The following is a 22,837-nucleotide window of genomic DNA, read 5'->3' as shown; positions in this document are numbered from 1 at the left end:
AGGAGAGCGTTCAGATATATGTTTCATTTTACCTTTAATAATAACAGAAATCATCAAATCAGAATAGAATAAACCACTGAAAAAAGAAGCAGAATGATGTTGAAAATCACAAAACTTCAGTAAGCATTATATACGATAAGTTTTTTTTCTACTCGTCGACTGTAATCTATTAGGACACCACAGACTAAACTATAAGTGCTAACTTTTCAGTGTTGGATACTCTATGGCAGTTCCGACTCAACTATAATAATCTCATTAAAGTTGACTTTTAGTTAACTGTAATAATTTCAAAAATAGAACTTCATACAATTTCTATACTAATTTGCGATACCTGGCAAATTTGTCGGCATCTGAAACACATTTTTTTATCTGTCGCGTTATCGGCCAATCAGAGACGGTTATTACAAACAATTGGTTGCTAGGTATTCGATGTTGATACAACGGTGAACGACGCTATTTTAACTTGCATGAATGATGATATTTCCGTCCATTGATGATGGAGATGATGACTCGTAGAAAAAGTATTGTATACAATAGTGATATAATTAAGCTTTTCACTCTCGTATCGTACTATTAGGCCACTCAGCAAAGCTTCGTGGCCTAAACATGGTACTCGACTGAAAAGCTTTGTATTATATCACGATTGTATAAAATACTATTATAAGTGTAAACAGAACAAATATGTTGCTTACGTAATGGTGTTCCCACACTGGCTGTTATATGACGCCATCGCGCTGTCCCTCTCACATCATGTTATATAACAGCCAGTGTTAGCACCATAGTAACTTACAGGTGTAAAGGCGGCCTTATAATATAGTTGGTCATAAAAGTTTGTCACTACAAAAAGGCACGAAATTCAAATTTACTTAGCACCAAATTCCAATGACTCTAAAATCAGCCTGGTACCCGAGGAGATAGGGAGACAGACAGTAATTTTTAGGGTTCCGTATTTTTTTATTTCCGTAGTAGGTCCTTTGGCAATATTTGGACGGCTAATCACATAAGCAGTATAGTAACAGTGTCTCCAATCCTCCGAGAAATACGGAGCTCTATCTACCTATAGATTCTGCTCCTGTAGGCTTCCAGAGTCCGAAGATACTACGATTACGATATTACGATTTTCGTATTTCGAGGTAGGCTTTCTAGGTCCGGAAACATTTTGACCGCTAAACGGTGATGAAACATGAGCTTTTAGATTGTATATATGTATGTATAAATAACTACATTTAGGGTGAAGTGAAATCTATCAGCATTGAGCCGAATCTTATGTATTAGAAATCGCTCGTTAGTATGACGCTAAAAAAGCTAGGTATTTCAATGTTGTTTGCGAACCAAGAGCCTATAAAAAGCGAGGAGAAACTGTCACACAGATGATAGGTACGGATCATACTGCGTCTATCTTGCGTCTTATATTCCAAATCATCAAGGCGGAGAAATAAAAGCCGAAGCCGCATTATTATGATATTAGTAATAAGTGCTATTACAGCGTCAAAATGTAGTCGGGAAGTTTTATGCCTACGAACAATAGTTAGGGTCCCCTGTTGATATGAGAACAGCTTATATTAAAAAATGTTTGATGCGTTGCGCCGTGCGGGTCACGCGACCCCCATCGTTCCCGCGACGCCGTCATGCCACGGGTTAATTTATTATTACAACATCGCGGCTGTGACTACGGGCGTACGGTCAACTTCTAAAGTACCTACCTACAGCCTTACCATGCCACTTGCACCAATTACATTTAGCGAACACAACGTTAAGCAGCAGGGAAATATACATAACTAGCTTTTGCCCGCGGCTTCGCTCGCATTACAAAGAGAATAATTTTTAAGAAAAAAAAACCGCCTACCTTTGGGGTTCTGGTGATAAATACTTTCAAATGTTGGATTATGTTATCAATTCGTCTGTATATATGTTTGTTATTCGATATCTCCGTCATTTCTGAACCAATTTTGAAATCTGGATGATTCTGAAGTACTTACAGATGAGAATGATTATCAGAACGGAACTCTAACCAGGGGCGGCTCACTCTTCATCAGCAGTTCCACTGCACCAAATGTCACTGTTCTGGACGTAAGTGCATGCTGTTCTTATAAAAATACCAAAGCCACTATAAGTGTGCCGTTCAGATTTGAGGAGTTCCGTTCTGACCATCATCAGCAATTCCACTGCACCAAATATCACTGTTCTGGACGTAAGTGCATGCTGTTCTTATAAAAATACCAAAGTCACTATAAGTGTGCCGTTCAGATTTGAGGAGTTCCATTCTGACCATCATCAGGAGTTCCACTGCACCAAATGTCACTGTTCCGTACGTAAATGCATGCTGTTCCTTTAAAAACACAAAAATCACCATATGTATGCCTTTCATATTTGAGGAGTTCCTTCGATTTCTCCAGGATCCCATAATCAGAACTGGGTTCTGAGAATAATGGGACCAATCTGTATGCATATACATTCAATCAAAAAAAAAATTTTCAAAATCGGTCTAGTAACGACGGAGATATCGAGGAACAAACATTAAAAAAAAAAAAAAAAAAAAAAAAAAAACATACAGACGACTTGATAACCCCTTCCTTTGAGATTTGGAAGGCGGTTAAAAAGTAGCCTATGTCACTCTCCATCCCTTCAACTATCTCCACTTAGAAAATCACGTCAATTCGTCGCTCCGTTTTGCCGTGAAAAATGGACAAACAAACACAAACGACACACTTTCCCATTTGTAATACCTACTATTAGTATGGATTACAAACATAGACGCTGAAAACAGTACCTACAGGGGGACAATTTCGTCTGGGACCCAAGTTTCACTACCTACTTAATCGATTTTTTTCCATGTTTTAAAATTTTTGCGTTATTAAATAGTGTCCAGGCACGCGTGTTCAGTGGATATGGAACTCAAGTTAATAGTGTAAAACATGGAAAAAAATCGATCACTTGAAATTTGGCCCCCAGTCGAAATTGCCCCCCTTACTCGTGTAAAAATAATCTCATCTCGACTTGTAATATAATTTAGCATCATCGACAGACAGTTTGATGCAACCAACCCTTATTTATTACTAGCATTTGCTTCGCAGCATCGGCTTCGCTCGCGTTAGAAAGAGACAAAAAGTAGCCTATGTCACTCTCCATACCTTCAACTATCTCCACTTAGAAAATCACGTCAATTCGTCGCTCCGTTTTGCCGTGAAAGATGGACAAACAAACACACACGACACACTTTCCCATTTATAATACCTAAATACCTACTATTAGTATGGATTACAAACACAGACGCTGAAAACAGTAAAATACAGTACAGGGGGACAATTTCGTCTGGGAGCGAAGTTTAACTACCTACTTAATCGATTTTTTTCCATGTTTTAAAATTTTTGCGTTTGGCCCCCAGTCGAAATTGCCCCCCTTACTCGTGTAAAAATAATCTCATCTCGACTTGTAATACAATTTAGCATCATCGACAGACAGTTTGATGCAACCAACCCTTATTTATTAATTATTTATTATACACAGCTAGGGATTAGGGTTGTTAAAGCCTGACCAGAAATATACAGGGTGTAAACCTAATACGGGCGAACCTATTAACGGTGGTGAGTATAGGACATAAAAAATGGAATTAGATAACTTTTATTATTAAATTAAAACGGGACTTAATCGCGTAACGCTTTACGCGATTAAGTCCCGTTTTAATTTAATAATATGAGTTTAGATAACTTTTACTTAAAATCGAAATATTTTTTTTATCCATACAAATTAATTCGGCCCGCAACGTAATGCAAACACACTCGTGGTGCTCGTGTTAAACGCTCGTTGACAGTTGTCATTGATTGTCATCGCAACCACGTTTACAGGACATTGCCGCTGGGAATTTTTGTTCACACCGCTGGAAGATTTTTTGTGTAAAAAATTAGCATGGAACATATAAAAAAAGTGCTATCGACGTTCAAAAGTCGGTTTTGGTCCTATTCAGCACAAATTCCGGTAGTTCATACCCGTTCCGACCCCATGTACCCAAAATCTTTAGAAAACGATGTACTAAGTAGCCCAAATTGCAGCGCCGTCTCTAGATGAATTGGGTTACTAATTTATGCAAACTACTTAAGTCGCAATAAATGTCATTTCATTTAGTATTTTAGAGGTAACTAGTAAAGATAATTTAGTTTTACAATTGTGCGAAAAAAGATTCTAATTTGGCCAGATTTTTTAACCGACTTCCAAAATTCAAAAGGTTATAAATGTATAGTTTTTTTTTTTAATATCACTTCTGGTCCAATTTCAAACCCCACAAATATTAACGGCAAACTGATAATGACATTAAGTTTTTTTGAAATAAATTTGTGACATATGTGGGTAGTTTAGTAATTATAGGCACCGATTCAAAAATTAATTATGGGCTGAAAATTACTTAACTTACTTACTTAACTCAATAACACCTCTTAATTAATGATAACAATATTGAATTATATGCCTGGTTTCATTTATCGCCCTTATTACGTTTACGCACTGTATGACTACGCATAGTTAACTGAACTGTCACCGCATACATTTGAATAACAGCGCCTTATTAACAATCTATATACTATTATACTATTAATATACTATTTACTATTATTATTAATTAATCCATACTAATTTTATGAATGGGAAAGTGTGTGTGTCTGTTTGTTTGTCCGTCTTTCACGGCAAAACGGAGCGACGAATCGACGTGATTTTTTAGGTGGAGATAGTTGAAGGGATGGAGAGTGATATAGGCTACTTTTTGTCTCTTTCTAACGCGAGCGAAGTCGCGGGCAAAAGCTAGTTAATATTTTAAATGGGAAAGTATGTGCGTGTCTGTTTTTGTGTCCGTCTTTCAGGGGGGTTACCATGACGTACTAAAGACGTTCAGTTTAGGTTGAGAGAAAGGGACACAGCTATAGCAGTTACATAGCTCCGTCCCTCTCTCTCAACCTAAACTGAACGGCTTTAGCACGTCATGGTAATCCCCCAGGGCAAAACGGAGCGACGAATTAACGTAATTAGGGTTCCGCACCAAAAAGGTACAAAAGGAACCCTTATGGCGCCGCTCTGTCCGTCTGTCTGTCTGTCTGTCACATTATTAAATATCTCGAGAACTACTTATGCTATCGCTTTGAAATTTTGAATACTTATGAACATCGTTAACCTCTACAAATTGAAAGTATTATTTGTTTAAATTTATTAATATTAATTACAGGAAATGGCCAAAATGAAATGGGCAAACTGTAAATTTCAAGTATTAACTAGGTCAAGTGAGGTATCGTTAGAAAGAGCTCAAACTGTACATATCAGAACTATTTTTTATAATTTTTTGGTTTAGGAAAAAAAAATGTTTTTGAAGGACAATGTAAAAAAAAAATACCGTTCCCCCCTTATCTCCGAAGTTTACCAACATAAATTTATGAAATTTTCATCAAACATGCCTATTATAATGAATATTACAGGAAAAATAAAATCGTACACGTGTCTTGAAAACTTTTTATTTATTTATAAAAAACCTTTCAGATTTACATTTTCAATACCCTTGCGGGTGTTTATTGTGCCTGTATTTTTTAACAAAATAACAATGAAATTACCTGCTTTCAAATAGAGGCAAAATGGTTACAATCGGTTCACGCAATAAACAATTATCCCATAACAATCATCTTCCATACTAGCTCGCGCGCATTAGTTTACTTTTACTCAATTTGCCGATAGATGTCGCTGTACGTTGAACACTCATTTCCTACATCGCGTTTTTCCTGAATAATGAGGTCGGTTCAGGAGCGCGTCCTTGCGACATGTCGTAAATTATTGAAGTCGAATAGTCTTGATTTTATTTGGACGTTGTCTAACAATAAAATTGTATATTAAAATATTACTCGTTATGTGGGAAATTGAGTCTTGAGGGATTTAGTCAAGTTTGTAGAGTTCTATGAATAACATTTTGATGATTCAACTATTGAAAGTTTGTACGGAACCCTCGGTGAGCGAGTCCGACTCGCACTTGACCGGTTATAGTTGAAGCGATCGGAGAGTGACATAGGTTACTTTTTATCTCTTTCTAACCCCACACTTCCCTAAAATGGGGGGTGGAAGTTTATATGGAGCATTCCACAATTTCGATTTTAACGCGAGCGAAGCTGCGGGTAAAAGCTAGTAGTCATATATTTCTGGCCAGGCTTTATGTTCCTTAAACCGTATCTTAGACCAAAACTGTGACAATGACAATCAAACTGTTAATACCATAAAGTCTCGCATTACAAATCTAGGTGGCTACGTGAAGATTTGTCTACAATGTGTAATTTATCCCACATTTGGATGGTATTGTGGTGTGCGGCCGGCTCGCTCGGGCTGCGCAGCGCGCCGCAGTACGCGCGCGACGTGTCCGAGCACTGCAAGCGGCGCGACGCGCTGCCCTCGGTGTTCCTCAGCCGCAGGGTCATGGACGCCGACGCGCAGGTGCTCCACTTCTCCAGGCTGGACCTGCCTTATAGCTGCTTCACTACTGTGAGGTACCTACTGCAAGGCTGACGAATCTAGTTGTTGTAACTTTCACTGAGATTATGAGAGCAGCCAGTGCTTGCCCTTAAAACACTCAATGGCAGCGCAAGTTAATCGCTACTTACGTGGAATTGCAGAGTTCGCGACTAATACCTATACTATAGGTCACTGGCACCGAATGTGTTAAGATGAGTCTTGCAAGTTTATTACGTTATGGCCGCTGTACACGTGGGGCCAACGGTTGGACCAACCCTTCGGCCAATCTCTTGGCCAAGCGTGTAGAGACTACTTGGCCGTACGTTGGCAGTTGGCGCCAGCGCTGGCCGGCCAACCGACTGGCGTCGGTTTTTTGTCCAAACATCAAAGGATGTTGGCGCCAATGGCCAACTACGTTCACACGTTGGCGCCTCATTCAGTTTGTCGTCAGCCGTCAGAGAGGGCAGTAGTGAAAGATTTACGAAAATAATCAGTTTATCTATACCAATAATAGTGTTGATTTTAGGAAATACAATACCCTTGCAAATGTTTAATGTATTGCTTAAAAAAGATAAATGTGCTGATCAGAATATTCAAAAAAAAATTGTTAATATTTCAGATAATTTAATTTTATCACGAGGTTATTATTTATTAATTAATCCAAGGGTTGGCCCAACCGTTGGCCCCATGTGTACAGCGGCTATTGGAGCAGCCCCTTGGCCGAGATAAGAGTCGCTGTTTACACATTGGTGGTTCACCAATCACTTGGCATTGGCCTTTCATAAAAGATGGACGTAGAATGGAAAAGGCTAGGTAATTCTAGGTCATTCACGTTGTCAGCAAAATTTAATTAATAAATAATAACCTCGTGATAAAATTAAATTGTCTGAAATATTAAACAATTTTTTGAATATTCTGATAAGCACATTTATCTTTTTTAGGCAATACATTAAACATTTGCAAGGATATTGTATTTCCTAGAAGTAGAATCAACACTATTATTGGCATAGATAAACTTATTATTTTCGTAAATCTTTCACTACTGTCCTCTCTGACGGCTGACGACAAACTGAATGAGGCGCCAACGTGTGAACGCAGTTGGCCATTGGCGCCAAGATCGTTTGATGTGTGGACAAAAAACCGACACCAGTCGGTTGGCCGGCCAGCGCTGGCGCCAACTGCTAACGTACGGCCAAGTAGCCCTCTACACGCTTGGCCTAGGGGTTGGTCGAAGGGTTGGTCCAACCGTTGGCCCCATGTGTACAGCGGCCTTTAGGATCGATACAGCAGTAGGTGAATTGAAATCAATCGGTATCAGCATAATAGTCGCATTTTATCGTCTGTCGCGTCGTACGTTCTTTTTACACGCTTAATTACACATATGTTAGAACGCGACAGGCATTGTTATAATATAAATGTTAACAAAGAGGCTACCTTGTTGACACCGACTGTATGGGCCCTTATATTTGTCGCGCAGAATGATGGTAGCTCTGACAGTTCCCTCAAGCAAGTCCCTTTTGATCGAGTTTAATACATTGAGTGCCAGAAAGGCGTCGATGAAGTATCGTCTACTAAAAACAGTTTCGCTAAAGATGTACCGTCGCTTATTATTCTTCAGAACGGAGCCTGGCCATAGTATAATCATGGTGGTAGAGGTGTCGGCGGAAGATTCCCTAGAAGATTTCTGTATCAATGGATATCAGCTTGCGGTTTTTGAGTATACTGAAATGTTCGGCGGTTACTGGGGCCCAATACCAGAAGCTGTTATTAAACAGGACCCGGACGACCCAGTGTACACTAAGCAGTACACGCTGGCGACAAAACCGACGCCGCCTGTCACAAGACAAAAAACAGAAACTACATTCTGGTAACTTTGATGCTGTACTGTACACCTTCGTCGAGTGGTCGATAACTAAATATGGATACAGAAAAAGTGCTAAAAATATGTATAAATACACGACGAAGATATAGTGTGTACATCTTTTAGGCACTTTTCCTTGCCTATATTTAATACCTTGTGCTCATACTACTCCCTTCTCACTTCACAGCTTTCTACTTTGTTTCGAAAGTATGACGGACACTATGTGCGATCATGTTATAGGATTATTAATTTAAGTTTGAAGCGATTATATGGCTTTATAATTTTATTTCAGGACACCTAATACGACAACTTCAAGGTCTAGTGTCCCTACGGCTACGACGCAGGATTACATCACAATAGATGTGCCGTTGGTCAACCTCTCGGCTACTTTGTTTCCCATACGAGTAGAAACTCAATACCAAAAACCTTTCGACGTAGACGAGTTTTTTGATCAATTTTATGATGTTGTGCCGAGGTTTGTATAAATACAGCCTATTAAAATTGCCTGAAGACGTTCCGACTCCGACTAGAGCAGCGGTTCTCAAACTTATTTTCCCATGGAACCCTTTTAGAAAGTAAAACATCTGACGGAACCCTTAATTTTTTTTTATTGCAATCTTTATTTTAATAAGCAATCATGATAGTAAAATCTAATCACTAGATTCTAATGTGAGGTATTACATGAAGCTGTTTTTTTATTTTTTAACAATTGGTGAATATTTGGTTTTATGGAAGAGAGTTGAAGTTGCATATCAGGTACCCAAAATTCACACGGAGCCCCCAGAGAGGCTTTGCGGAGCCCTAGGGGTCCCCGGAGCACACTTTGAGAATGGCTGGACTAGAGCATAATTAACTGTGGACATAATCGCATTCGAAATTATATGAGGGAGATGTGACGATGAAAGAACTTTTTTAAAAGGCGCTTTAAGACGCTGACAGCACCCAATGGCCTTGACGCTAGCGTACACTGTCTAATCGTATGGGAGTAAGTGAGAGCGCGATGTCACTAAAAGAGGGCGGCTTGGTACGAAAAGTGCGGAAAAAAATTAAAATAAAATAAAAAGATGCATTATTTGTGCAAAATGTTTCGTTAGTGTTTTAGATATGTATATTTTTGTTATTGTAATATTAATTACAGACAACTAAGTGAATAATTGAACGACACAGAACCGTTTAATGACGAACTCGAGACCAATCTTTGCAATTTTTTTCTATCGAGCCGATTTCATTAAATCGTGTATCGAGTACGGCTATGTTCGTTGAAATATAATGAATAATAACATATATTTACTTGCCTTACTAAGACAAGTAACATCAATTTCACGCAATTGGGTGTTGTCAGCCCCTTAAGTGTTAAAAAGGAGTTTGTAGAACTTGGCTACGCCGCCGTAGGCCGTAGTTATTTGATAATATTAAGTGAGACTTTCCCAAAACATTTGAGGATAATTAAGAGATTCTTATTACAAACGTATACATACTTTAAAGTCTCAAATTTATAGTAAATAAATACGACAACTAATTCAACGGAATACTAAGTAGGCACTTACTCATAGCAAACAAAATGTCGAGTTTCGTTGTTCTCATTAACGGGTGCTATTTTTCAAACCAGTCCAAAACAGTGAATTGACAGATCGTAAAAATCGAATGAGTAATTTAATTTTAACTTTTAGCAATTTATAGGCTCTCATTTTCAGCTATACTTCACTTTCATACAAACGCATGCATATTTTATTCAATAAATATATTAACCGAGCTCAGTACAACTACTGCACACGAGATGGCGCGCGAAGAAAAACGCATGAAAACTCGAAAATTCGCGTTTTCCGGGACCTAAGGATAAGTTAGACCGATTTTTCACCCCCAAAAACCCCCACATAACAAATTTCTGCGAAATCGTTAGAGCGGTTTCCGAGATCGTCAGTGTAAATAAATATATATATAAATAAATAAATAAATAAATAAATAAATATACAAGAATTGCTCGTTTAAAAGTATAAGATATATTTTCCCCTCACTAGCTCGGAAACACGTGTTTTGTCCTTTAATAGCAGCGGGTAAAAACGCATTTTATCCACTAGTGGGTAAAGTAATTTGACCTTGAATAAAGTCAAATTAACTGCCTTAAAATTGATAAAAGTAGGTGAATCTAGTAATAAAGATTATTAACCACCTGTAGAACTACTGGAAGAAGTGATAAACGCATTTTTTGCGCTGTAGTTTCCTCGCTATAGTGAGGGGAAAAGTTTTGTGTTACACTCGGGCGCAAATGTATTTTACTTCTCGTGTGTTAAAAAACTCGCAAGTTCAGGATTCTATTCACGAACCACTCGCTTCGCTCGTGGTTCAACTATAGAATCCTTTCACTTGCTCGTTTTTCAATTTCACACTCGGCGTTAAAATACAACTTTGCCCCCTTGTATAACAAATAACTATTATTTTTCTTAATTCTTGATTCCAGTACAATTTTGTTACAATTGTTACAAAAAGCTTAACTGTCCAGGCCGGGGCAGTTGTACAAGACCAGTATATTGCCTCTGGTGCAAATAGCAGTGAAGCAGCAGGAAGGCTTACGGGAAGGCGACGGCGAACCCAGATACGAACTTGATTACGAAGTGGGCCCATTTACGCCAGATCATAGGTTAGATGTATACCTAGCAGTGGCGGAGCGTCAATACAACTCGATTCCCAACGGGTTCCCCAAAATTCTCTAGTATCTGTAGAAGTCTATACAAAACAAATTCCAAAAACCCCTCAAGCTTTACCAACGAAAATTTTCACGCCCCGCCACTGATACCTAGTTAAATAAATTATGAGCTGACATCGTACATTTTCTATCAAATTCGGCGAAGCATGGTAGATTGAAGATTTATTCAATCATTTTCCAGACAGACGATCAATTAAGGTTCATATTATTGTTATTAATCCTAATTAACTACCTACTTCATATAGTTTTGGACATATTACTTAAGCCATAAACGCGACAATGCTGCACCGAAAGTGCTAGAAAATCTCACATGACAAATGCCGATCGAATAAAAAAAAATCAGTCGAATTGAGAACCTCCTACTTTTTTTGAAGTCGGTTAAAATTACCATATTATGACATTTATGACAAACAAACATAGATCGTTGACAAAGATGCCAAATTTTACTATTTAACCTTTAATGGCATGACAATACGTTTTAAGGCATGCGTCTTCGTGAGTTATATAAAAATATTAAGTACATAAATAATTAAGCCCTACAGACAACCGCTCGGTTTACCCTAGTTTGGTTCTAATTAGACTAATAAACTAACCTTTGCCCAGGTTGACGACACCTGCACGCTCAATAGCAACGCAAATAAATAAAAACAGGAATAATAACAGGTGGAAAAAGAAGAAACTGCAGGATAAGCGTGTGGAACAAAAAACGTACTCGCCACGCGCCAGACCTATAGAATCTCGTAAATTGTATGAACCTTTAATTTGGCACAAAAAAACAAGGCCTAATGGCCTAATTTTTTCTACAAATTTAATACTATTTGGTGGTGCTATTTTACCACACTAGTGCGATAATAGCACATTACGTAACTGTAGTGAGGTCGAATATTTAAAAGACCGTAATAGGTGCATTGTATTTAGCAGGTGCGAATAGGTATTTCTCTAAGGTAACTTATAGCAACAAGCTGAGATAATCCTATTTTTTCCACGTGCATTGCAGGTGCACGTGTATCATACAGTGTGTGTACAGTACTGAAATATAATTTTCCTCTCACTAGCTCGGAAACACGTGTTTTGTCCTTTAATACCAGCGGGTAAAAACGCATTTTATCCACTAGTGGGTAAAGTATTTTGACCTTGAATAAAGTCAAATTAACTGCTTTAAAATTGATAAAATTAGGTGAATCTAGTAATAACGATGATTTACCACCTATGGAACTACTGGAAGCAGTGATAAACGCTTTTTTTGCGTTGTAGTTTCCTCGCTATAGTGAGAGGAAAAGTTTTGTGTTACACTCGGGTGTAAATGTATTTTACTTCTCGTGTGTTAAAAAACTCGCAAGTTCAGGATTCTATTCTCGAACCACTCGCTTCGCTCGTGGTTCAACTATAGAATCCTTTTTACTTGCTCGTTTTTCAATTCTACACTCGGCGTTAAAATACAACTTTGCCCCCTTGTATAACAAATAACTATTTCAAGTTTCAGGAAAGAGTTCTCACTCCCAACAACTAGCCTCAGGCCATCCAAACACGTGGACAAAGAAACGGAACCATTCAACCTGGTAGATGATGTCATAAAATCACTCAACGAAAGTGGGAGTTTGAAACCACACAAACCCAACGACAGTCATGTTTTTACGATATTTAACAAGTGGGATAATAGTTACCGCAACTTGAGTGGTATGTATATTTTAGTTTTTTGATTCATTATTCATTTCATTATATAAATATTCCTTACAAAACCCGACGGTTAAAAAATAATCAAATAGAATCAGAAGACAAACTTTTACCAGTCTCTGTTGAGAAATCCGTACAAAACTACATAAATTACCTGAGATAAACCTTGGACGAACGTTATCACTTCCGTCAATCAGTAGGTAAATATAATGTGCATCTTCTTGTAATTTCAGTTTATTTGGACCCGTATCCTAATGTAACAGTGATTCCTTTCCGAAAAACAACGGAAAGTGTTTTGGGAACGTAAGTAATTTCGTTAAGGTATTTCTACTACTCTAACCCTGGTAGCCGTTGAAAACATCACGGCTCAGCCAGGACATTGGTCTAAGCGCGACAGCGGTGAGCGGCGGCCATACATTGGAAGATGGGACTTTTCATTCGCATATGGCTGCCGCTCGCCGCTGCCGCGCTTACTTAAAGGCAACTTAAAGGACTTAAACGAAACTTTACGTATACATTACTTATTTATTTATGTACGTAAATAAGTCACTTAATTAAGTAACGTAACTTAAATAACTTATAGAATCGCAAAACGAATAGTTTATTATTTTCGTAATTTTTATTTAATAGAGTTTTTCTTTACCAGCGTGCTTAGTAATGATGAATCACAGAATTCGTCGGAAACCACTAGAATCTCATCTGCACTGGCATACAATACAAACTCATACGAGAAAAAGCAAAACGATGAACACAACTCGGTTAAAGTTGAGACCACAACGATGGAAGGAATCACAAAGTCGACAGTCGAAATGACAACGACATTTTTACCACTATCGGCCGAAAGTCCCGAAACTATGAAGAGCATTACAATTGGAACAAGCACCAATTCGAGCTTTGAAACAAACGTCCAGGGCAAGTTAGAATCCAGTACCCACGACGTTGAAGATAGCAGTCGCCTTGATTTGCGTCGTTTAGGTAGGTAAATATATTCTTTAGTTATAGAGGCTATAGAGCAGTGGGTAGAAAAGTTTTAAATTTTCGACGTGAACTCTGCGATTGATATTAATTATGAAATCTAGGGTCCGCCGTTATGATAGTTTTTAACCCAGATGTAATTTGCGTATTTATTGGACCGCAAACGAATGAGAAAACGTTAAAACATATTTTTCAGTACAGATGGTGTTTTTTTTACTTTTTTCATTACGCACTAGTGCGAGTCGTAATACACGTGGTTCAACTTATAAAACACTCCCTTCGCGTGTTTTAATTTATCGCCAGTTCCGTCGAAACTTTTCGCAGATGGTGCTCATCTGTTCATTATATGCTGAAAAGGCTCATCTCTATCGTACGATACACGTGCGAAAAGGAAATTCGTAACTCGTGTCGATTTAAAACACTCCCTTCGGTCGTGTTTTAATTTATCGCCACTCGTTTCGAACTTCCTTTTTTTCGCACTTGTATCGTAATGTACTATTTTTCATCACATTTGTTGTTTAATTAAAGGTCTCATTGCATCTACGTTTACTGAAAAATAATGTACTATTTTATTCGCAAGGGACTTATAAATTAAGTTTTAAAAATTAATACCATCCGTACAATACTTCAGGCAAAGGATTTCAAGGTTTCAATCATCCAAGGATTTTTGTTGCACTACCAGATTTCGACTATTAAGACGATACGGTAGGGGTCAATTCTCCATACAAACGCTCTCGACTATTTCCTCCCTGGTTTTTGAAGATAGAGCAATGATTTTTTCAACACAGATTGTTATTATTTTTATCTGTGTCGGACCGTTTTGATTTTTTTGATATTCTGCTTTTTAAAGACTCTAGAGCCAATCAAAAATTACAAAAAACGGCCTTTTTCATTGTGGCGCAAAAAAGGTGTGATACTCAAGATTGGTAACAATTAACCAAAAAAGCTAAACGGTCCGACATAGCTTATTTCATTGTTATTCAGATTCTCAAATTTCGTTCCGATTGATTAAGTTTTGAAGGAGGAAATAGTCGAGAGCGGAACCTCGATTTTAAAGAGTTCTTCTTAATGGACAATTTTTTTTCGATATATCTAGTTAATAACACTTGTATATTTAACTAAAATTCCCAAGTTGAAAGGGGGGCTCCTTTCCATTTTAGCATTTTTGCTACCGTATCCTCTTAAGCTACTTAATAGAGAGTAAGTTAAATCGCGGCGGCTTGCCAGAGCGATTTAAAGACTCGAGTTTGTAATATTCATACTCCCCAAGTTGAACACAATGTTTTTCATCACACTTGCAATATAAAAATATGTAAAAAGATAAAAAAAGTTAAATACGGTACTAGAAATTTTATAACTCCCTCGGGAGAATGATTTTTCTATAACTCACGCTCCGCCTGCGCGCAAAATCACATTCAGTGGGCGGGTGTGATGAAAAAAATATTACACATAATAAAAAAGCGTGTTACAAAACACGGAGAAACTAAAAAGACAAAAATAATAAACCTTCGAATTCAGATTTCTTATCGGATTGCAATAATCTAAACATCCAAATTATAAACAAATCAATTATTTTTGTAGTCGGTACCAGACCTGTTTGTCGCCTTGCTATTTCCTGTTTGCCCTACCCAACCATACGCAGGCTGGTCCCGACTCCAAAAATAATTGATTTGTTTATAATTTGGATGTTTAGATTATTGCAATCCGATAAGAAATCTGAATTCGAAGGTTTATTATTTTTGTCTTTTTAGTTTCTCCGTGTTTTGTAACACGCTTTTTTTTTGAAGGCGGTTTTATTTTTTGTTAAAAAGTTAATTTATTTGTTGATTTTTAGTGGTTCCTAGTGATATTATATGTATCAGTCCGAATATATGTACAGTAGTGAAAGAATTGTCCTTTAACTCCTAACCATTGAGGAGTTGACCTTCCATCATCAGCTCAGCCACATAAAATTATTACCATCAGGCGCAAATACTGGTGCACCTTTGAAAAATACACAAAAAACATTACATGTGCCTATAACATTTGAAGAGTTCCCTCGATTTCTCCAAGATCCCATCATCAGACCACGACTTGGTGCCAATGGGACCATCTCGGGGTTATACCCGTTCGATCAAAAAAAAAATTTTGAAAATCGGTCTACGATTCTCGGAGATATCGAGTAACATACATACAAAAAAAAAATAAAAAAAAAAAACATTCAGTCGAATTGAGAACCTCCTCCTTTTTTGAAGTCGGTTAAAAAAATGCATTTTATTTATGTTTTACAATTATTTCAGTGTGTTTTTCATTTATTTTGTAAATTTCACACAGATAAATCGTTATAATTTGCAATCTTACAGGAAATTGTGGCGGCCATCTCGATTCGCGCTTGACCACGCGGTCATAGCAACGGGCAGTAAAACCGAAACTTAAATCAAAAGAGGTTGACAAAATATTTTGACGGAGACGTAAAATGAGTTCAATTGTATGCTTCTTTGAACATCGCATTTAATTTATATGCAGTATTTTAGTGTTAGTTTGTGCTCAAAAAGCGTTTGTAATCAAGGACAATGGTTTTATATCAAGAATCCGATATAGGTGAAGATAGACTACTGGTCGCAGCGGCGCGCCATCTATTGAAGGTTTTGCCTTATGATTTTTTTCCTCTGTGTTTTCCTCTCAAGTGTGATGAAAAACATTGTGTGTAACTCAGGAGGTAAGGATTTTGTAAACTCGTGTCTACCTACGGCTGTCGCGAGTTATTAACACTCGTTGACAAAATCACCCTTACCTCGATTGTTGCACAATATACTATTGCGTTTTAAGTATTAATGACAATCAGAGAAAGATCATCACCTATCTCAAATTTTCTAAGTTTTGGGACAATGTGTACAGTACAATAGTTAAGAATGTTATAATTTTCAGAAAACCAAGGAATACAAAGTAGTCTAGCTGCTACACGACTTTTAATCGACGACATCCCGATTCCTGTTATCACTACAGAGTACGTATGGGTAATTGTTTCTAATTTAATTATTTACTGGTGCCGTCACGGAAGTATAACTAAGGTGCCGTAGCCGAATGGCATTTCTGCGACGCGAAACGAAAACGAAACGCTGCGAAAGGTAGTCTGCCTCTGTCGCGCCAATACGCAAGAGCGATAGAGAAAGATATCTACGAGCGTTTGTGCCATTCGGCTTCGTACCCTGTAAAGAAATAACCACAAAAATATATTTAGAATTACTACCCGTATGCCAAACTATATTTTTTTACTTAAGATACAAGGCTGTGCATAAGATTCACGCCACTCCTTGCAAATACAACTCTTTGTTATCTAAGGAATTGTCAATAATATAACTACAGTAAGATTCTGCTTCTAACAAAAACAAATTTGTAGACGATCTTTGTCGGGGACGTTGGTGGATCACGAGTCGTGGGAGAACGTTGTACAGTCAGCGCCAGTGATGGCCGGATTGCTCAACCAACATGGGCCTCAGCTTATAAAACCACGTAACAAGCAATGGTATGAAAGTAGTGAACTTAAAAAAAGTTAATTGCGATATCTAGTAGGCACGTAGTATGACGGAACTCTACTAAGACACAAAAACTCAGCTAATTAATTACTGCATTGTTAAAAATAGTCATTTAATTAGTACAAACGGATGTTCGTTTACAATTGTGTACCTAATTAGAGTTGCCTATTAACATATTTTAGGAACTAGGACAAGTAGCGCGATTCCCAACTTCATTATTCACTAATCACATTATTATTTAACTGTTAGTCGGAAAACCCACATGAAAATTAAGGTACGCGGGAAGACCATTTCGACTGGCAGGTAATTTCTACTAATCGAAATGTTTTCCATGTGTAAATACTGTAAACATGAAAAAAATATATTTGAAATTGCTCGTCAGAAGAAACTAAACCCTCTTTACCTTAATTATCATTAAAAGTAGAGACTTAGGGTCGGTTGCACCAAACCGTCTGTCACCGTTAAAGCGTTCGTTGAATTTTATTGTATGGGAAGTTCCATAGACGTCTGTTGCGTGACGATGATGTGTCTGTCAAATGTGGTTGATGCAACGGGCCCTTATTCTGCCCACGATGGCTCACAGGCCTCACAGCTTACGGCGGCGGAGGCGGAGGCGGCACATCTCAGCCATCATGATCGACGACGCGCGCCCGCACCGGCGCGTCACCACGAGCCTGCCGCCGATGCACGCGAGCGCGTTCGACGCCAACGACGTGCACGAATTCGCGCGACTCATGGAGCTCCCGGATGACCAGGCACTTATTCACTTAGCTTGTTTATTATTTTATGATCCGAGCTTTAGCTCCGTCACTCACGATTGCGGGCATTTGTGAGGCGCCCATTCACGGTACGATATATCTGTATGATCCGTCGCAACAGATTAATCGAAACGACCGATCGACAGTGTATGTCAATATTGTCAATATCGTTAACGATTTACTTGATCACATACGATATCGGACATAGCAACAAAATCCCGTGCAAGCACGAATATATTATTGCAACGATGGATCGGAAGTGTGTGGACGCTTGCGACCAATAATTCGATTTTTATCTCATTCTTGCCTACTTACTTTATTATTCCATTTCATTCGCGATCAATCGCTTCGTGTATGGCTGGCACTTTCGATGCAACCGATTGTCACGATATCTGTCCGATCGATCGAAGCGATGAATCGTACCGTGAATGGGGGGCTTTAAACTGTTTTAATAGGAACGAATGTCTGCATGAAAATTCCTTTAGTAAATTGAACTTTGTTTTGAGCAGAGGAAGATCGATGTAATAGGAAACCAATAGAGTAAAAGTAGATATGCAAAAAGCATTTGCGGTGCAATTTATCTGTCAACTTGTGTTGCACTGTAACTTCCCGGTTGCAACAATCTACAATATAACATTCTGCATAATAAATAGATGATGATGCTTTCAATTACAAGTGCTTGATTTGCAAGACCGAAGTGATCAATACTTAAATGCTTTAATAGGAAGGAACAAATTACCAATTTACTCGAGTAGATATTTTAGTTTTAGTTATTTTACAGATGAATAACCACGTGACGATAAAAATGAACACCGAAACGAATACGCCGTTGTTCGATATGTGCACCGCGTCTAACCAGAGTAAAACACGATTCTTAGTACTTTTTAACTCGTCGAGGATAATATTGAGCATTGAAAACTTTACAGTACGTATTATTTTTTCTTTTACACGTTATTTTTATATCATTGTGTCTATGTTTGGGCTAAAGGGTTTTCTGGGATCCTTCAGGTATTGATTGAAACTTTACTAATAAATAGTAGATAAATAAATAAATAAATATTATAGGACATTCTTACACAGATTGACTGAGCCCCACGGTAAACTCAAGAAGGCTTGTGTTATGGGTACTCAGACAACGATATAAATACTTATATACATAGAAAACATCCATGACTCAGGAACAAATATCTGTGCTCATCACACAAATAAATGCCCTTACCGGGATTCGAACTCGGGACCGCGGCGCAGCAGGCAGGGTCACTACCGACTGCGCCAGACCGGTCGTCATAAAGTGGCGGCACGTAACTTTAGCGCTGAGTGAAATGTGGAGGGGATGGCTGCGCATGGGGACGCCTGCCAGACCTGTTTTTGACTTCTGCGTAATAACGGTCAGCGCTAAAGTTACGTGCCGCGACTTGTACCTATATTTTTAAACGAATGAATACAATATTAATACAAATTGAATGAAGCTTATGCAACAACTTTGAATGTAACCAACCTTTTAGAAATCTCTGTCAAATACCACTACTCTTATTATAAAGCCTTGTGTTCCTGTTTTTCAGTAAGGTTACTAGAGCTTAACGTGGGTGTGATATATTAGGGTAGGCAAAATCGACATTTGAATTTCCACTGAGACTGCTTACCACCCTGGTAGACCGACACTTGTTTGAAGACGTAGAGTAACAAAGTAGGTATACTCGTAAATGAAAGATTATACTCTATACCATCTGTATATTTCCAGATGTCCCACGTGATGGTGGCGCTGACGACGGCTCGGCCACTAGCGCAGCTGGAGCCGCAGTGCCCGGGCAGCCTGGTGGAGTGCCAGGTGGAGGGCACCCGCCTCTGCATCGACAGCACCAACTCCTGCGACGGCATACCCAACTGCGGATCCGCATGTGATTGCTTTTCTGCTTACGTCATTCTCGCTAGCAGCTTGTTGGTTGTCCGAAGTGCCGGCCGTGAGGGCTGGCGATACTTCACGACCAATATTTTAAAAATATGTGCATATAATACTTTGACGCCGACTGATCAAAGCTTGGAGCGTGATGGGCAGATGCTGCTTGATGTTTTATTTCGATGAAGCAGGCCAGTACGCGCCTGCTACCAGACATGTGAGTGGTTTTATCATTTTCTTGGATCCAAATTCCTGCGAATTACAGGTAGGTAGTAAAAGTAAGCGCCTTCGAATAACTTTTTAAGTTCTTATATGTACCTATTGCTGAGAGAGTGATTAGGTATCACGTGTTGTAGGTAGATATGTGAAATATAGGTAGGTACTATTAAATTTTTTCCGCGCCGAAAACTTGAACATCCTTTGAAGAATACTTCGCTTCACGTTGGAGTCTGTATGCCATTATTGTGAGGATGTAGTACCTGCGGCAATAATAAGGCAATTTTAAGAATAACAAACAAGATTATCAAATCTTACATTTAGAAACAAATACTTAAGGCTAAACTACAGCTACACATAAATATTAAAATGGAATTGCATTCAACTGTCTTTTCATTGAACGCAAGAAGTGCAGATTATGAAATGAGAGAGTGCGTAATATAAATATAATCACTGTGTTATAAGTATGGTCTCATTAAGTTGCCACAGTTAATTATGCATCCAAAGGCTGATTTAGACGTCGTGCGAGTTCGCAAACGATTTTAGTTACATCGCGGACCACTTAGATTACGTCAAGTCAGCCCACCTCATGTAACTTCTCGCGGCGTGTACCTAAATGGGTCCTAAACCTTACTGCCAAATAAGGTCCATAAATAAGTTTGTTTATGTATAACGAACCACCGTCTGTTATCCAGATGCGTATGACGAGGACCGCGTGCTATGCGGCGTGATCGACCGGCAGCGCAGCGTGTACCTCGCCGCCGCAACCTGCCTGGCTGTGCTGGTCACCATGCTGTACATCACGCACTACTGGCTCAGGATATGCGTTCCTCAGGTGGCTGAGGCCTTCTTCGTCTACTACGATAGCGCTGACAATAAGTAAGCGAATGATTTTGATGCTTTACGCAAACATGCACGAAGCGCTTTGCCTCTTCTTTTACGCGCACTGCCAAGTAGTAGTATTTAGTATTAGGTACATAACTGGGCTCTTTCAACTCAGTGAACGCGATGATAGTTTTCTTATATCACGCTACGAATAAGTAGAAATTTCACGATATGATGACGGCGATGTTAAGTTTGCGATATATCATTTACTTTGTTGCAGAATTAATATAAATGACATAATGTATGCCTACTTACTATTATATTATTTTCAGATTGTATTTGGACTCAATTATGCGCTCACCAATGGATCCCGATCGCGACCAATACATGTACAATAGCGCTCTTTTTGACGAAGAGAATATGTTATATTCCCATGACGTTCAAAGATCTTCAAATATTTTTCACCGTATGTTTTCTATATTCCACAAAATACACTTATTTAAGCAGCGGCGACCGTCGAATAAATTAGAAGAAGAGCAAGGAGCCGGGAGATCGTTGTCTCTAGAAGTTCGTAGGAATACCTCGTTGACTGAATCCGAACTATTAAGTATGATGAGCGACGGAAGAGATCAAGAAGTGCAAACAGGAGAAAGTCTAGAAATGGCTTATTTAAAAGTGCTTAACGCGAAAGAAAGAGAATCTGACAAGAGACAAACCAGACAACGCTTGCCCTCGGTTCACGATATTGTATTTAGAGATTACCTTAATGCCCAACTATCCAGTTCTTTGGATACGAGTTTAGAATCAGCCGGTCCGTCCGGAAGGCCAACGGTTCTTGCTCCTTCGTCCGGTTTAGAAGAAAGAGAAATTCACAGCACTTTATATGATCCCGGTACAAGGAAAGATTCAAAAATAGATAAAAAATCTTCGGGTGGCAAACGTGGTAAGAAGTGTTTGAGATTCAACGAGCGTGCTACTTTCATACCGCGGGAGGACGAGGAGGGCGACGAGCCCGAGGAGACGGAGGAGTTGTCGGCGGGGAAACGTTCACATAAAGGCGAGAGCAGTTCCGACCACGGAGTATCAGACTTCAGAAATTTCTTTAGAAAGAAGAAAGATCATAAGTAATAGTTTGTAATAAGTACTTTATCTTGTATCTGGATATAAAGTGTAGTTTTGTAGGTTAATCTTCTTTGATTTTTATTTCCCAAACAGCGCCAGTAAGAAGGGCAGGCTGACATCATCAAGTTACTTAGTACAATTTTGCGAGATTTGGACGTCTGATGACGGAATGATGTTTACATGTGACAACCTCAACTTATACTCGTTGACTTGAATTGACTAAATTAGAAATTTTATAACGCAGGTAGACACTTGCAATTCCGGACTACGTATAATAATACGTAGAATAATAATTCTTTGTTATAATGCTACTTTTCGTTGAGATGGTTTTGGTGTCCCAGGTATCCCATTATATTGAATTGTAGATATGAATCGGAATGTATGTAGGAAAGACGGCAAGCTGACGCAAGACTCGCGCGTCCCGCACCGCTGTTTCCTAATTAAGACCAATTGTGAACCGGATAGGACACGTGCCAAAATGTCGTGCCTCTTACGTCATGTACATTGGTAATAATGGGTAAACACATTAGCAGAAAGTATGGTTTTTGTGGACAGGTTCATAGTTATACACCGAAGAGAGAAAATAGTTTAAAAAAAAAATTCAGTCGAATTGAGAACCTCCTCCTTTTTTTGAAGTCGGTTAATAAGGGTAGTTTTAAATTTTCGCCCAATTATAGAATGGGTAGTTAGTGAATATAGGTTTACTCGTACTTGAATAAACTAAATAAGCTTTTATATAATACCCCAATAAATAAAGTAGGTATCCGTCTGTTAATGAAAGTAATTAAAATGTGTCCTGTAATATTTATTTAAGTATTT

General features: G+C 38.5%; 2 protein-coding genes across 3 annotated transcripts in view; one reads left to right on the top strand and one right to left on the bottom strand.

Moving 5' to 3' along the window:
* Positions 1-19: 19 nt before the first annotated feature.
* On the top strand, positions 20-22,083 carry LOC125240712. Of its 2 annotated transcripts, XM_048148737.1 has the most exons (16): positions 20-119; positions 6,264-6,506; positions 8,090-8,338; positions 8,625-8,807; positions 10,833-10,970; positions 11,640-11,783; positions 12,514-12,713; positions 12,944-13,013; positions 13,357-13,685; positions 16,593-16,671; positions 17,065-17,190; positions 17,784-17,955; positions 18,740-18,883; positions 19,700-19,856; positions 20,767-20,950; positions 21,229-22,083. In XM_048148737.1, exons 1-16 carry the CDS (start codon positions 94-96, stop codon positions 22,022-22,024), a joined length of 3,240 nt encoding a protein of 1,079 aa, XP_048004694.1. In that variant the 5' UTR covers positions 20-93; the 3' UTR covers positions 22,025-22,083. The 2 variants fall into 2 exon arrangements, with proteins under 2 accessions (XP_048004694.1, XP_048004695.1); XM_048148738.1 differs by lacking the exon at positions 20-119 and having other exon boundaries at positions 6,097-6,453.
* LOC125240713 (transcription termination factor 5, mitochondrial-like) overlaps positions 20,053-22,837 on the bottom strand; it is a 33,186-nt gene continuing 30,401 nt past the window's right edge. The window contains exon 9 of the mRNA XM_048148739.1: positions 20,053-20,334. The gene's annotated coding sequence lies outside the window, so the exon portion shown is untranslated. The remainder of the gene's footprint in view (positions 20,335-22,837) is intronic.

Source organism: Leguminivora glycinivorella, chromosome Z (assembly GCF_023078275.1).
Source record: "Leguminivora glycinivorella isolate SPB_JAAS2020 chromosome Z, LegGlyc_1.1, whole genome shotgun sequence".
Classification (NCBI taxonomy): Eukaryota; Metazoa; Arthropoda; class Insecta; order Lepidoptera; family Tortricidae; genus Leguminivora; species Leguminivora glycinivorella.
The sequence above is the reverse complement of the archived record's forward strand: the minus strand, read 5'-3'. Positions and strand labels throughout refer to the sequence as shown.

Excerpts from the sequence above, each read along its gene's own strand:
- LOC125240712 (XM_048148737.1), top strand. The coding sequence starts at position 94 with ATGATGTTGAAAATCACAAAACTTCA. Across the intron at positions 17,191-17,783 it reads AAACCACGTAACAAGCAATG|GCCTCACAGCTTACGGCGGC; the intron begins GTATGAAAGTAG and ends GATGGCTCACAG. Across the intron at positions 17,956-18,739 it reads TGGAGCTCCCGGATGACCAG|ATGAATAACCACGTGACGAT; the intron begins GCACTTATTCAC and ends GTTATTTTACAG.